The 17,314-nt window shown below is 36.9% G+C and overlaps 1 protein-coding gene across 4 annotated transcripts in view; it reads left to right on the forward strand.

Moving 5' to 3' along the window:
* BANK1 (B cell scaffold protein with ankyrin repeats 1) overlaps positions 1-17,314 on the forward strand; it is a 152,621-nt gene that overhangs the window by 29,593 nt on the left and 105,714 nt on the right. For all 4 annotated transcript variants that reach the window (XM_026078455.1, XM_026078459.1, XM_026078458.1 and 1 more), the window contains exons 3-6: positions 335-400; positions 12,373-12,521; positions 14,264-14,402; positions 15,980-16,122. In XM_026078455.1, coding sequence (XP_025934240.1) covers positions 335-400; positions 12,373-12,521; positions 14,264-14,402; positions 15,980-16,122 — 497 coding nt within the window. The remainder of the gene's footprint in view (positions 1-334; positions 401-12,372; positions 12,522-14,263; positions 14,403-15,979; positions 16,123-17,314) is intronic.

The raw sequence follows: 17,314 nt of genomic DNA on the forward strand, positions 1-17,314 counted from the left end.
TGAAACTGTATCTTTAAAATAGCTTTGTCTTACATCTAAAATAATATCCAGAATTTTATTTAAAAAAATGAAAATAGGTGTCCTGATATTTCCTTATTTCTGAGGTACCAGGTTGTTTGTTCATTTGTTTTCTTAACTCTGCTTTATTTTGCCAAATTTTAGATTTTTGATTTTTTTTTTGTTTGATTTCTGATGTTGCGATCTTCCTGAGAGCAAACTAAAGATTCTGAGAAACATTCAAGTAGGATAGTGATGGTCACTATCATCAAAGTTGATGACCATTTAAAGTTATTTCCAAGGAGATACCCATTAACAAATTATTCTTTTTTCCTAGGTAAACCACAGAACAAAAACCTTGAGGACTCTCTGTCTTATGTATATGAAGCAGTTCTTGCAGATGGTGAGTTTGAATTCCCCTTGCATTTACTAAAATAAAGCCATTACTCTTCAGAAAATTAATTTGTTTTCTTACATCTTGTCAGACATGAAAGGCAATAAACTAACCTTGCCTTAGCTGTGTAGAGGAACATGCCTTGTTCTCAAACATCCACCCACACATCCACAACCCACATGTTCTTGTGAGGAGTGTGAAAAGGGGAAGAGATCTGACAGGGACATTTCCCTTTTCCTTGAATTTCAGAGTACAGAAAAAGGAAGACGTGGAAAGCTTTCCTTTTCTGTTCCCATCGTACTTCCACTATGTAGTAGAAAGGGGGCTGATCTGAGACTTTGGGTAGAAAAATCCTATTTGTGTTACATTTGCAGCATCACTCAGAAACAGCCAGAGTTTGGGAGAAGTTCTACATCCAGACTTCAGCTCCTCTTGGCATTTGTCATTCTGGTTTATTTGCATTTATGAAAGCCCATGAAGAGTCATACTGGGGAAAAGGGAAGGGCGAAATCTCCATTTGCTTTTAGCAAAGAGCCACATAACATGTTTTGTATCCCCAATTCTAACTGAAACAACTCTGGGTTGACACCAACCAGGTCAGGCACCTTTGCGAAGTCACTGGCTCAGCACCACCAGCTTGCTGACTGAAGAAGGCTTTGAGGCCAACTAAATGTTTTTGGGGAATTCTTGGCTTATCAGTTCTGTGCTGCTGGACTCTGAGGCTACTGGCTCTAGGGTTAAGTTTTGCTGGCTACGTGTTAAAGCAGAAGGATGCTGCAAGCTCATTGGCTCTTCTTTACTGGGATGAATTCAATATACATGGTGGTGTATGGAGTTTAGAATTTTAGCTTCTTGAGTTAATGTCAGGACAGAGGCATCAACCTTTGTACTTTTGATGCAAACATCCCAGTCATTCCTACTAGCCATACTTTGGTTCACAATGCAGAATGGTCTTGGAATGTATGGACTGGATTCTTCTCAAGACAAACGAAAATGGAAAGTGTGCCCAAGGAGCTCGCTGGATTCACTTCAAACACTAACAGGTGTGCAGTCCACAGGTCCAGACTAGAACTAAGCCCCTCTGAAATGTGTTTAGTGTGGAAGTGGGTACTAAGGAGCAACAACTCTACTAAATCTTTTCCTATTAGTCTCCCCTCATTCCCAGCCAAGTCTGTTCATGACCTTCTTAGCATCTCAGGCTTACTGGTGTGATCTCAAGCAGAAAACTGCTGTAAAGCTGCACTATTTTATCCCCACAGACTATTGTCAAGGTTTCTAAGGATGTCTTTTTCGGTCCTGGGTTGGATGAGCTGTGGCTCAGTGCTTTCAACAAGTCTGCTAGTATAAAAGAAGGTTTTTTTGTCATTACTGGCTCATTCTCTAGAGAATAAGCCAGTAGAAGAGGGAACGTTTAGGGAAAACGGAGAAGCCCAAGAAAAGAAAGGGGAGATGTAAGAGATGGGGAGATGTTGCCTGAGTTACTCCCCCTTTACACCCTGACTCTTTGTTCATATGAATCCCTCTCTGCTTTTATATGGTGACTTGAAGAGCGGCTTTAAGTCGAAGTTTCCCATCAGCTGAATGGCTGATGTTGGTATAAAATGAATTTATGATTTTCTAACTAACAAAGTAATGTACTGAAGAAAACAATTTCACTTAAACTTTGCTGGAGTTGCCTTTCAGACCACAGCTCTAAGTCAGGTTTTGGGTGCCATCTTGATAGCACTGGTTGTATTGAAGCACTTGAGAAGGAGAGGTCTGAAAACTTGTTGTTTCTATTGTAAACTCACTTTCATTCTCACCACTTAGGAGACTCATGTACCACACCAGTAAAATGAGCATCGCACAGTTCTTGCATTCCTAGTGCAACCTTCCTCCTGCTGGTGGCTAAGAAGTCTTAGGGGATTCCAAGTGGATGCTATGTAATTGCAATTGTAACCTCTACTGGTTAATGATGTCTAGGAATGGCTAAGAGGACCAAAGAGATTCTCGCTTCTGTGATGAGTGAAAGGGCTAACTAGAGAAAAGAGATTTCCCGTAAAAATCTCTTACACGTGAGGAGAAGACTGATTCCTGACTGATCGTAAGAAAATAAGTGGTCAAGATTTCTTCTGTGGTGGTGCAGTACCATAGAACAATCCTAGAATAATCTAATTACCACTGAAAACCTTTGGAGGGAAAAGTACCTCAAGAAGTGAAATGGTTGCAGTTTCCAAGATTCATTGACTCAGCCTTTTAGAAACCAAGAAAGGTAGGTAAGATAGCAGCTGCAAATGAACCAGTGTTTGTACCTTGTGGAAAATAGGTGAATCTTCAGGCTAGCCAGACAGGTTTGACTCTGGATGAATTTTGAAAAATTTATCCAGTGACTGCTTCTATCTAATAAAAGGAGAGTGTATACAGTGCTAAACTGCATATATGGCACAAAACAGAAGTGTCAATATCACTGGAGAAATTACAAACCAAGGAAGGATTTTTGCTGGAACACTATAAACTCACAAAAGAACAGCATTTTAGGTAAGGCTTTAAGTGGAGGTTGCCATGCTGAAAGTCTGTTTTGGGTATACAAATATTGCACAAAAGAAAGGACAAGCTGAGAGAAGATGGAGTTTAGACTTCAGCTGGAATGAAAGTTGAACAGATCAAAAGTATAAAGCATAAATGAGAAATCTAAAGCAACAAGGGTGGAAAGAGCAGCAAGTGGCTGACAAGACAAATGGAAAAAAGCCCCAAACAATATATCCAATAACGCAAAGATAGATGGGGAATGAGCAAGCACTAACAATCAATAAGAAGTGATTGACTAAAGGGAATTGTGCAAGGTCTTGAGGGAAAAGGTCAGAGAGTACATTGGAAAATGGAAAAACAATATGATCCCTGAGACCCTTTGGGGAAATATGAGCTACAAGCAGATGTGAAAAGAATTGATTTGCTAGTATCTGTGAGTGATGGAAAAGATCCAGTTGTGGAATGCTAATCACCATAATGTGAATTTATAAGGACTCATTCCTGTAGTTGATAACTGTACAAATCAGTTCTTGTAGCTACTCACAAATGTTCTTATGTGTTTACTTTATTCCAAGTTTATTTCTATATAAGTCTATAGACTTATTTTTTGTTACAAGAAAGCTGTATTTTGAGAAATTCCCTTGTGGTTCCTCAGGAAATTTTCTGCTCCCCCAAGAAACATTATTTATAATTTGTACTAAGGTTGGAAAGGTGAAGCAATCTGACTAGGATCTGGGTATACAGCTTTGCAGCCTTATAACTTCATAGCTAAAAATGTGAATGCCTTATTGTTGAATTGGCTTTCATTATTTCACCTGCAAACTACATCTAACCTCAAATTAAAATACCCATTAGGTGTCATCAGACAAGCTGTTTCCATTCTGTAGTACAGCTTTGTCTTTTTTAACATTTGCCATTAAGGCTTGTATCCTAGATCTAATTAACTGAATCAATCGGGGGCAGGTAAGCTGGGCACAAGATGATGTTAACATATAGTAGCTGTCTGCCTATTAATTTAACAGCAGACATCTTTTGGCCCTGCTCAGAGGTCTTGTGACCTCTTAGCTTATATGTACATACTGCGTTACCTGTTTCCTGCCCCATTTTGACCTGGGGAAAGGTCAGCATATTGTAATGAAATAGATGGCATCACTTCTGGAAATAAAGAATAGCTAATGGAGAACCTCTGCTCTGCTGTTCTTTCTTATAACACTATCTATAATCTTATTTTAATAAAACATGCCTATTCTGGGGTCTAGAAGTTGGATTAAAGGACAGTATCTTAAAAGATAAAGACCTCAGATTACTTTGATGTTCATAACCTTAAAAAAGGAAGATAATCAGGTGTTAGAAACCAAGCACAGTTTTTAGATATATCTAAAAATAACAGTCTTTATTGTGTTCCTGAGAAAGTAGTGTGCCTTTTAGCCTGCCCTAAAGGTCAATAGATTTTAGTTATTTCAAACCAAAGGTGGGAGTAAATTGTAAAGCAGCCTGTCCCCTAGTGAGTCAGCCTTGCTGACAACTCACTTTTTTACTTCTTTTTTAATACCAAGTGTGTCTGGCTTGAGTCTTTCTGCTGACAGCAGCTGTGGCAGCATGGGATGAGGAGACACATGATCTCTTAGATAGGCAAGACCCATATAATTTAGAGCTCTACAGGTCAAGAACAGCATCATAAATTTCATCCAGGGATTGATAAGACCCCTGTGCAGGTATCCAAGCTCTGCTGTCATACTCAGAGCAAGATATGCTGTTTGATAAACGAGCTGCCACAGCCAAGCCAGCTTCAGTTACCGGATTGATTCAAGGGATGCTATAATGTGGAGCACATTGTCTTGTGTCAGTAAAAGTTTGGATACTATTAATGATATGTATCCTATATTTTGAGTTGGGTGAAGCTGAGGATGCCAGCTGCCACTCTCTCTCTCCCCACCCTTCCCAATGCAGTTGTTAAAAGACTCTGCAGTTATGTTAAACTTCATGTCTTTTCAGCCATGTCATTTCTTGAACTTTAAAGATCGTAGAGAAGAATATTCTTCATCAATAGAATAGCTTCAGACCTGGTCATATGGGAAGAGTTTGGCTACTTACTAGTAGTTCCTTGAGGATGATCTGTAAAAACTTAAACTCACATTTGGCCTCAAATTTGAGCTTTTGAGTGCTTGCAAGATGTGCTTCCCTGAAGTACGAGTTGATTCTGAAACACCCCCATCTAGCTGCGTTTTTTTTTTTTTATACCTGTGTAATTCAAAATGTAGTCATGTGCCACTTCTGTGTCTAAGCACTGTGTGCAGTTTGGGCCAGGCTGTTTATACACAGCTTGGCTTGTAGTTTAGTGATAATATGGCTACTAGGCAGGTAAAGCTAGCCCCTTTGGAAATAATAAGCAAGGTGTGGGACTCTGTTACAAGACAAACGAGTTTTGGAGAAGATTTTCTCCCCAACACTGGAGGCTTCTACTATCTTTTTGTCTTTAGTGGTAATCTGAGTCAGCAGCTGGAGGACAGCTTGTGTCTGTTCTTGTTGTTGCAACATCACATCTCTTAGTTTTGGGGCAATGTTTGGTGCTGTGCAATTCTTCAGTGAAACATAGGTGAGATATGTGTGTGTGCTACTCCATGTACCCTGCTAGAAGGCCCTTTTCAGAAGGCTTCCATCTTTTTCAAATTTTTGCCTGAACTTCCACAACAGCTAAGTGTCCCAAGACAAATGTTTGTATTGGTAGGTGGTCTTTTCACGGTATAGTTGTCTGTATCCACAACTTTCATTGATACCATAGAGACCTGGAACAAAAATCCCAAAGTGTTCTCACTTTGGTAGAACTCCATTAACTTGAAGTAGATATATGGGTTCTTTAATAAAATGTTAGACTTAAATATCTGAGAACTGTCAGTTCACACAGAGGACCAGCCTTCAGTTTGCCCCCCCTAGAAAGCAGGCAGGATGAAAGTATGCTGAATGTAGAAACTGGGAGATAGGAGTCTTCAGCTCCATTAACAGTTGTGCTCAGCATTTAAATGACCTCAGGCAGGTAGTTATTATTTCCAAACCAATTGGTGTGCCTGATAGTTTAGAAACCCTTTGGGACAGTCTAACTATGTGTCTAATGCTCAGCAAACTGGTCATATTATTAGTTCTACTGCTGTGCACGGAAATCCTCGATATGATTGCAATAAAAATAATACGTAGCAAGAACTGATGTGTAGTAAGAGATGGACTCTGTCCCAAAAAACTTCTAATCTAAATGTATGCATCCAAACTGAAACATTGATTGTTGTGTTTAAGGCAAATCCTTCTTTCAAACAGTAGTCCAGTTAGGTACTGATTAATTGTCATAGCTCTAGATTGTCTCTGAATATACAGTTAAAATCATATGAAAGTATATATATAAAGAAACACCTACAAGTTCGTACAAAGTATTTCTTAAATAAAGATTATTGATAAGTGCGTAGTAAATTGCTTTTTTGAAGGTAGGATTTTTTCTTGGTACTATCAAATCCAATTTGGATACACATAATAAGACTTTTATATTGCCATTAGATGGTTTTATGATGGCTCTATTAGGCTACAATTAGTGATAAACTGTTATATACAAACCTACCCGATCAATGTAAGAGTAGGTGGCTATGCACCTTTGCAATCAAATGTACGTACAAACAGTTTATTGTGTGCCTGTACGTATATAGTAATGCATAAAACAATAGGTTTGGAGGAATTCCAGGGATTACTCTGTTACAGTAGAGAAATAGACATGAATGAAAATTGCAGCACCATCGGTTGCTAAGACGACATAAACAGCAACTCCAAATACTCAGAAAAGGAAGCACTCGTCTTTATAGCTTTTAAAGGAACTGTCAGCCTGATGCTTATTTGCAAGAAAAATTGCTCACCATAAATAAAGTAACAGACCCACTTTGGAGACATGGACAAAATAGCTAACTCACAGAAAACTGCTATTTTTGACAGACAAGCTCAACCATGTAAGCAGAAACTGGGACTGAAGATGATTTTGAGGAAAATATTTACTGTCAATGTATTTGCAAAAGATAGATGATTCAGCATAGAGAGAAACATAATTAAACACTAGTTCAATAATGAATACATTACCTTGCTCTGAAACTTATACATGATAGAAAACAAATGAAAAAAATTAAGATTTCAGTCAGATGTTTATATGTTCGAGTATATATTTAATCATTTTCTGTGATTTTTAGAAACCTTTAAATTCCCAAGACCATTCTCACCATCAGTAAAAGAAAACTTTTTCAGCAGAGCAGAAAAAGGGGACTGGCTTTGAAATTGTATCTTAGCAAGGGCTTATGGTAAAAATGAATAAACCCCAAGTTCATGCTGAGTAAAACAAGCTACTGAATGAGGCCCGACGTGGTGGATGTTTTCTTCCTCCATGTTTCTCACAGCCTTTCTTAGGTCATTTGTAGAGCAATTTATGCAGTTAAAGGCTGACTTTGATTCCCACTCTGCTGCACTTTCTGCTCTGGTCATATAGCATTTAGAAATAGCTGTACTTTAAGAGCATTAACTTTCATAAATGTCTATCATAAGCTTATGGTGGCTTGCAGGGAGAATGATATGCATAAATTCTTTTTCCTGATTTCTCCACATTACAGAGGGTTACCTTGTTTTTCTGTACAGCTGTACTTTCCTAGATTAAGTCCCCATCTTCTGCTCACCATTCACAAATGTGTTTGACTTTAAGCTTTTGAATAGCAAATAACTCAGCAGATCATTTGCACAGGAGCATATTTTCTGTTACATCTCACAAAACCTAGTGGAACTGCCTCTGCCCATACTTCACATGGTGCTTGGGAATGGTCGCCCTGTATTGCGTGAGATCGGTCATGCACTCTAAATGGTCTGCTGAATGGAAGTGCCCTTCCCTGTGGTCCTCTTTGTTTTAATCTTTGACACTGTGACACCATGGCTCTTTTTTCACGTGGCAAGTTGGTCACATATGCTTAATCACCTTTCCATTCCTTGTCATGTTCCTAACCTGACTTGCCTTTATTTGTCATCCTCTTCTTCACTGTATGATCTAGGGGATATATGAGGACCTTGTTTGCTAGTGTATGTTTCAGTTCCTCAGCTAGCATTGCTTTAGCAAGGCTTAAGATATAACTGAAATTCAGTAATGTCTGCAGGCATTTTGCCTTTGTAAAACCAGCTGTGAGACTTATTCTGTTGTTAACCTTAGAAAACATAAATCTTTCATAAGTTTATAAAAGTATATGAGTTTATTTATCTTTCATAAGTTTTCTGCTATTTTTAATAACCCAAATCTGTCACATACGTTGTTGACTCAAAACATGTAGCAAGTACCAAGTAGTCAAAACATTGAGACAGTTTATAATCCTCATGTAGACTGCAATAGGGATAACCAAAAAGTATATTTGAAAAGTTAGAATTCCTTTTTTGGGAGGAGGTTGGATGTGACATGAAAGCTGTTCAGAAGCCATGGTGAGGCATTAATTGTTGAATCCACAAGGGCTTCATTAAAATTTGTCAATTTATGCAGAGCAATGCAAGTTCAAAGTCATTTCCTGATTTCAGTTAAAAATGCGGTACTGAAAGCAATAGTGTATTCTAAAAGCTTTTGTATAAAATATAATAAATTGATGTATTAAGTTATATGAATTAAGAGAGAAGACTGAAGTAAAATTGAAAACATCGGCACTGTGCCCAATTAAATGAATAACTGTTACAGTAAATGTATGTAATATTTGATTATTTAAATATGAACTTAAATTTAAGATCTGTCCTTTCAATGTGATGATCAGTGATAGATCTTTGTAAAAAGCAAGCCAAAAAAAGCGGCCTGTGTGATGGTCTATTACCCTCTATAATAGACTATAATTCCCAGCAGGAGTACCCTGAATACTCAAGGGAAGAGTATCATATATTTTCTTTCTTTTTAGCTTCTAGCTCATAGTGCTGTCTAAGCAACATTAGAAATTATTAATATTTTCTTATACTTCGATCTTACAAGAAAGTGTACATTTTTAGTCATCCATTATTTTAATTGTTAGTGCCACATTGTAAGAACCTCACAGATAGGTCACTGTATATACAAACTTAACAGAACACATTCACCAAGTAACAAATAGTCTTTAATAAATCCCTTCTTAGATACTTCAACATTATAATCATGCTCCTTTTATGTTTTGTTTAAGCTAATCTATACATACAGTTGTAAATTCTTGTTAAAAGATTATTTTTCTGAAAGCCTTAAGAATTAATGGCATTCCCTAACCATCACTTGCAAAGGCTGTAAAGAGAATTCATACTGAAGATGTCCAAAATTCAAGTTTTCCAAAGACCTGTACATCAAACAACACCTTCTACCCACATTAAACACAAATGCAGTAGAGAGCTCAGGGGCGTATCGGGGCGTATCAGACCGTATCTATACACATACTCCACCTGTGTTACTAGAATCTCATCAGTGTGGTATTAATCACTTAAAAGCTGCATTGTTTTAGCTGACGCCACCAGTCCAAGGTTTGCTTAATCCCTGGTGTATTGCTTGTTCAGCATCTACAAATAACACTTCATTTTGTTGTTTTGTGTTCCACAACATTTTAGGATCAGTGCTGCTGACACTGTTGGTAGGAATTTGAATGCTGGAAATGGTGGTTCTAGAGCGTAGCAACTAAATAGGTGGTGGTAATGGTATAGATCCCCGTTATTCTTAGACTGCTGTACTTCTCTTTCATTTATACTTAGATAATGTGGACCTGACATATACTGAGAGAGGTCTTCCTTGGTGGTTTTTAGCTAATAAATTGCTAACCACTTTCACAGTCAGCAGCGGAATCCCTCATCCAAAGTCTTTGATGTAAGAGCCACGTTTCTTAACAACTTGTCTAAACTCTGAAGTAATATAATCCCAGTACTGACTGGGCTCAAGTCCTGACATTGTAGTTATACATCACTATGCATAATAAAAATATTAAAATGTAATTAATGTGGTAAAAGACTTTATCCTATTTTAAATCAAACTGTTAGCTCTAGCATTGACCTTCTCAGTAGGTGAATTATTGCAGACATTAAAAGGTGAAACCAACTACTTTCCTTTTTGGTATGTAGATTGAAGACTGTAGAAATAAAGTTATCATGAATTTCACATAGATTGGAATGTGTCCACACAATGCTCAAAGAATGATAACTAGAAAGCTAACAACCAAGAATCCAGAGACTACCAGATTTGCTATTCAGGCCTTTTCATTTTGCCTGGTAATGAAATGTCTCTTGTCTTTACAAGAATCCTTTGCCTAAAGTGGCAGAAAATCTTTCAGAAGAAAAAGCATTCACCTCATATGAGCTGTCTTCTGAAATAAGTTCCATCTGCTTTGGTATAAAATTTATGAGTGACTTAAAATATGAACACAGACTATTCCTAAAGTATATCCTGTGGGCATACATTGTCCTACACAAGGCTGTAGTTGTTTTCTTCTGCAAGGGTTCAGGCCTTCCAGACTCTTTCTGAAGGGCAGTGCTGAATAAGGTCTAGCCTACACAGTGATAATCAGAGAAATCAGTGCACTTAGTTTTTCACCTGTATTAGTTAAACTGCATTAAACTGTGGGTAGATTCTCATTCAGAATCAAAGTGGCCTTCATTCAGTTTAGTTTATTTCACTTTCAAAATAACTTAAAGCAAATTGAATTAAAACTACTTCAGTTGTGCAAAGTATAGCTCCAGTGCAATTTTACTAATCTACACTGAATTCACAGCTTAAAATCAGATTTAGTTTGCCTTAAAGTCATGAGGATATATGCAGGAGTGGGCTGGGGAAATTTTACTAGCTGGTGATGAACACTGAACAACCCAGCATAGATATTCAATGAACCTTTAGCTTCTACAAAACATGGGTAAATTATACGTTTTTCCTTCTGAGACATCTGTAACAATCAAAACACATCTCTGAAAAGAAGTACATATATCAGACACAGCATACCCAAATTTCTCTGCTACATTCCCTGGCATAGCTTCACTTAGCAGGTGCATTTATTATTAAAATCTATGCCTTCTTAAGCAAGGCAAGGTGGGTAAGGAGAGGGGACATTAATTTTAGACAAATGGATATACCTGGGGTAATAAAGACAAGCAAGAAGTGGGAAAACTGATAGTAAATTACCAGTACTGATGCTGAGTGGGAAGCGTTCTGTGTCATTTAGGAGCACTGAGTGGTTTGTGTACCTCAGTCACTTGGTTGCTTTTGGAAAAAAATCAAAATGGTTCTGGTACTTGTCTGGACAGAGCCAAATTGCTCCTGCTCAGTATTCCTCCCATCACTAATTTATATTAATATTCTACATCCATTAAAGAGGAAAAGATGTGCCTGAAAGTTATTTGTGTTCTTGAATGTAATTGACTGTGAGTGTTCCATAATTTACAGTAATACAAGTTACTGTTGATGTCTCTCAGGATATTCTCTCATCAGCCAGTCTGGATTTTTCAGCTCTGTGAGCTGCTTGGGATGATATCATTAGTCTAACTAGGTGACTGCAATATACCGAATAATCCTGCTTGATGAAGAGCTGCAGGAATCCTCTGAGATGGGTGGGAAGAACGTTTTGTACAGGATGATAGTCAGTAGAATGTCTGGAAAGGAGTAGTAATAATACAGCTGAGAGGCAGCAGGTGTGAAGAATAGCTTTTCTGAAACACAGGCTTAGTCAGAGCTCTGCAGATGCAGTTGTCAATTCTTTTATATTTCCTCATTAAAATTCTGTGATTTGGTGAAGGATTCACTGTGGCTCTTGGGCCTGTCTTGGTACTGTAGAACAGAAAAGAAGCTAGTTGCAAGCTATGATTGGCATAGCGCTTCCAAACCCAGAATATCCTACAAAAGAATGTATACCTTCCGTCTACCTTTTGTATATGAAGGAAGGCAAATGCTGTGGAGTCTTTGTGTTAGGGAAATGCCCTGGCTGTTATCATAGTTATATGTTCACTGGTATCACTGCACTCATACAAATCCTTGCTGTAGACAGGTGGGCTGCAAATTGCAGAGGTGCAGCATATGCTTGTTTAAATACAGGAAAAGCAAGAGTGGTGAAAATCCCAGTTTATCTCAGTGTATGCTGTCAGAAAAAAAGGTTTGTTCTATCGAAACTACAAAACTGGCTGACCTCTGTGACCTCATTGGTCACAGAAACTTGGTCAAAAGGCCCATATCTATTTTAACTTCAACGAGACTAAGCATATGAGCACAGCTTATTCATACAGCTAAAGACTGCAGGATCAGAACTTTAGAGGGAAGCTCTTTGCTAGAGGGGAAAATCTTGCCACATTTAAATTAAATGGAATTTTGCCAGGATTTCATGCAATGCCCTTAATGTGACTCCAGATGCCATGTGAATCTCTAATATGTTATAAACCACCTCACTGCCATGTTTTATTGATCTGGGATGATTAACAGTATCTTCATTCCGTATTATTTATTTCAGATTACAAGAATAACACTGATGTTAACTTGTCAAATATCAGAGGAGCATCAGAAGAAACAGATCTTTTTTTGGAAACACAGGTAGTTTCTGAAACATTAGAAACTGACCGGCGATCAGCATTGGTGCTTCCAGCTAGGATATCATGTGAAGTAAGGTTTTGGGAAGCTAAAATCTTTGGGATAACAATGTTCTCTACTCTCCCTGCTGTAATCTCATTCGTACTCTGTCAGTTTTGAGAACAAATCACAAATGAGGAGCCAAAATGAAAGTGCATCTAGCCTGCAGTGGGATTTATTTTGCCTTTGTGTCACATCCACACTGCAGCCAAAAGATTTGCAGATAAAATAGATTTGAGAGAGCCTCCAAAGGATTTCATCTCTATTAAAATTTTTTGGCAGTTTGGGTAGAGATATTACTGTCATCATGAACTTGTAGTTTAGAGGAAGCATGAAGGCAGGGACTTCTCAAGAGATGTGAAGAGTCTCTTGGGAAAAACCAATGATGGGTGTATTGGTACCTGCATGCTTGTGTGAGTTAGAGAGCTTGTGTGTGTATGCACCTTGCCTAATTTTAAGTTGAAATCAGAAATATTTATATATGCATAGCTGCATGCATTTCCAATGAACACAGATGTTCATATGTGTTTGTTTTTAATCAGGGTTGCTGTGAGAAAATATGTGAGAATGTAAACAGAAAAAGTACAATATCCAGTGCTACATTCCTTTACACATATAGTGAATAGCCATAGTCAGATATGAAGGTTGCAGTGTACATGGAATGGCACATATTTGTCAGTAGACCATTCCATATGTCAGGCCTTGGTAATAGATTACCAGCTGAATAATGAAAGACATGATATATTTTGACTTGTTTTGCTCTCTTACAATACAAGTTGGCTTCTCTATAAATTACTCAAAAGCCTGAAGGCTTTCAATGAGAATTGCAACTGGCCATCTTTAAAACAAATGTAATCTTGAAAAATGCTATTACCTCTGGTAGAAATCTGCATTATGGAGATTGAAATAGTATTGTAAATGATAGTGTCTTACTAGAGAATTGTTACTCATGGATTAAATCTCTTTTTTCTGCTCATCAAAGATTAGAGTTTCTCTGGTGGCATAAGTGTATATTTTTTCCACCGAAAATCAATAGAAGTGCCACAAAACAACAGTCTAAATTCAAAGGGGAAATAAACAGAACAAAATTATAGGTCAGTATGTCAATGTAAGTCACTACAATTTAAACCACTGTCACTTGTACTTGGAGATGTCGAAGTGTGAACCTAAAAAGAGAGAACAAATAACAGACACAAGAAAACTCTTCATCCTATAACTTCTTGCTAGTTCTTTTTCTGCTTCAGTCTACCTAAGACTGTGTAATTTGCACTATTAAAATTAATTTATACCTCCAAAAGATGACTTTATAATGAAAGATGACTTTATAAAACCATTTTTCAGAGATGACTTATACCCATTATTTCGTTGCTGAGATTAGTAAAGTTCTAAGGGAGTATAATTCCCTCTGGTACAGAAGGCAGTAGAGGGCTATTCCTCACTTTATTCACTGTTTCTGTGTCACATTACTGTTAGTTCACTCTAAAAATTTAAGTGAGTCCAAAGTATCTTAGGTTCTTATTAGGCTGAATGTCTTTTTTTCTAGACTATAAAGTAAAATGGTCTTAGAAAAAATAATAATACATCTACATATGTCTTTTAAGTACTGTTTTAAAATATTATTAGGTAAGCTGAATTCAAAATGCTACATATTATGGTATGTTTTATATGAAGCTATTGTTAAAAGAACTTTCCGTTCAACTTATGTTCTAATTTACATTTTACACTTTCAGTATTATTGGGTGAAGGACTAATGGGAACATATTTTGATTTTATAGAACCCTGGTGAAATATTCATTTTGTTGAAAGATGAAATAGATGATGAAACTTTAGAAGTTGAATTCATAGCAAACAATCAACGAATTAGGACACAGCCAGCCTCTTGGAATCAGAAGGTCAAGTACCTGAAAGCCTTAGGTAAGAGAGAATTTCTTTACCTTTAAGTAAACTGGAAATTTTGGTCTCCCTTCACTTTTTCTGATAAGTAGTTTCACTTCCCAGTAGACTTTAGTATTACTTTATAGGTGCTTCCTGTACATGGGTTTTGCATACAGAACATTTATTAATAATGCAGAGAATGATTTATGGGAAACTAAGTTCTATTAGATTGTTTTTGTATGGTTAAATGGCAGGTGGCAGTCTTAAAATGTCATTGATTAGTCACAGATTAGCATTCTTCAAAATTACTGCCATAAAATGCAAAGCTAATATTCTTTTCTTATTACTGTCTTACTAAGATGTTTCATTTTATATCTAATGCAGTAAATTTATACTCCTCTCTATAATTCTTACTGACACAGGAAATCATTTCTTTTCTTGGTTATTTCTTCATGCCCATGCCATTTCTCTATATGACTCAGCTCTGCTGGTTTCTTAGGAGTTTTTCCAGCTCCTCTATCCATAATTTTAGTTGCCTTATTTACCTATTTTACCTGGAACATGCTAAAACAAACAAAAAAACCACTGCTTTTTTGAGCTCTAGAACACAGTTTTAAGGGCCACACCAATCCTCATTCACTTGATGAGAGTTATGAGTTAAACCATTTTCCACCTCAGCATTCAGAGTTTAGCTTGCCACTCCATTGCATGATGTGAATTCCTCAAAGTATTTACATATTTTATTTTAAAACTACTGCAATACAACATTAGATAGGGAAAAAAAATGCATGCTACAGTTTGGAACTAAGGCTTCTTGGAGCTACCTTTGGGTGACTAAATGTGTGACCTGATTTTCATCCTGAACACTGTCCCTGCATCCTGAGAGCTGTTTAGTATTGTGTAGTTTGTCCCTTTTACATTTTCTGGGTTGCCCACTTGGACTGTTCTTTTGTGGAGAGAGTTAGAATTTTTAAAAAACTGTGCTAGTGCTGGTATGCTACAGCAGGATTCCTGGCACAATGAATACTAATGAATTATAAAATGTGTTCCTAAAGAGGACTCACGCTACATACTTAGAGCAAGTCGTACTTAAAGTAACAGACTGTACAAATGCCTCTTTCCTTAGCTTTTACTAGGTAAACAACTGGAATGGAAGTAATTATACTGCAGTCTGGTTCAAATCCAATTTTGAGAACCTTGCCTACAATTAAGAAAATGTTTCAAAAGAAAAATAGCAATTCTGCAGTTTGTAATAAATGAACCTTTCTGTAATTTGTAGGCATAAGGGAGCTGATTATAGGTCATCAGTCCATCAAAGGGATGTCTGAAATGTGAAGCATACAGTTTTCATTGTTTTTCTAACTTGAAGGAATACAGTGGCTTTGTTTTATAAGGATTTACAGAGATATAGTCTCTTTTGTCAGTTTTTGAATGTTAGACAGAAAGACCTGGATAAAAAACTGACGACGCTGAATCATTCGTGAAATGCAAATCCTGTTCATTGCCTCTCTGCATTTTCTGTGATATTTTCCTCTGCTCTTTTACTCATTCCCTGAGACCTCTGGTCTGGGATTGTAAAATATTTTCAGCTGCTGTTCTGATTTGTTTTTTGTAAGATTTTCCTGCTGGCCCTGTATATGTAAATGTCTACTGCGGGGGAGTCATTAAGGCCACAACGCAGATCGAATACTATACTGCACTAGGGGAGATCGAGAACGTTCTCAAAAAAGTGGTTGACCCAATAGCTTTTGCTTGTCAGGTAAGTTGACATCTGCTTTAAGTTAATAAGAAAAGAAGAATCTAAGTGCCAATATGAGCTAAGGAAACATGCACTGTGCTGTAAAGACTATATTTTGATTGCATAATAATGAGTAATGGCTCAATAGTAGACTCAGGATTAGAGGCCTGTCTTTGAGATGTCTAGTTGTAAGCAAATCAGACAAGTGAAAACAAATTTTCTCTTTTTGATTTTGTTGTTGTTTAGACAATGACATAAATATTCTTGCTGCTGTGTATGCCCAAAGGACAACAACCTGCATTACAGGGGATGAAAATAATAACAAACAATAGTACTTAAAACTGCCCTTCTCTCCATCAAAAATGTTCTTTTGAGTGTGTTATAAAACCAATAGAAACAAGTAATTTTAAATCACATTGTATTTGGAAGATTATTATTAATTCATCAATAAACAGGATTTTTCTGGCATAATTTGTATGGAAGACATTAGGTTGCTTTTCATATAGAGTCTGTATACAGCTGCTGAATTATCATTCATGTGGTTTGCTAGTTGCCATGCAGATTCTTTGCATATATTTAGAAGAATTCAGGTTTTGAAGCTGGGCTTCAAATCAGCACAGCAGACTGCAGTGCTTTGCAGTATCTCCTTTGCTAATGGCACATACAAAATAATAAGAAAAGAAAGCATGTATTAAGAAAGGATGAAATCTCAAGTATCATATGTTCAATGGTGGGTAGCCCAAGCAGACTTGTCATGATGTCTATATTGTAATTGCAAAGCCAGAACAAAAATAATAGTCTGTGTTTCCAATGCAGACAGTCTCATTTTCTTGTGACAAATCTACCTTATCTACCACCTAAGGCATTACACTCATAACGAAAGGATTAATAAAAAATGATGTATTGCATTATTAGTATTCTGTTAAGGATGGGGGTAGATTCCTTCCAAATACAATTCACTTCTGTTTTAAGAAAACAGACTTGTGGCACAATAAAAATAGTGTAACTCTAAGTACAAGTGCATTCTTAAAATCTTTATAGTATCTATCATTCTTTAAACTGTAGATTAAAAGACATTGAAATTGAACTTTCTACAGATGTGTTTTAAAATTTTATGCTTAAGAAGTGTGTCACAGTGATTTAAAAATTATAATTAACATGGTAACCTAGATACCTACAGCACACCTGATATTTCCACTGGAGATTTATTTGT

The sequence above is a fragment of the Apteryx rowi genome, unplaced genomic scaffold (assembly GCF_003343035.1).
Source record: "Apteryx rowi isolate R43461 unplaced genomic scaffold, aptRow1 scaffold_48, whole genome shotgun sequence".
In the NCBI taxonomy this organism is placed as follows: Eukaryota; Metazoa; Chordata; class Aves; order Apterygiformes; family Apterygidae; genus Apteryx; species Apteryx rowi.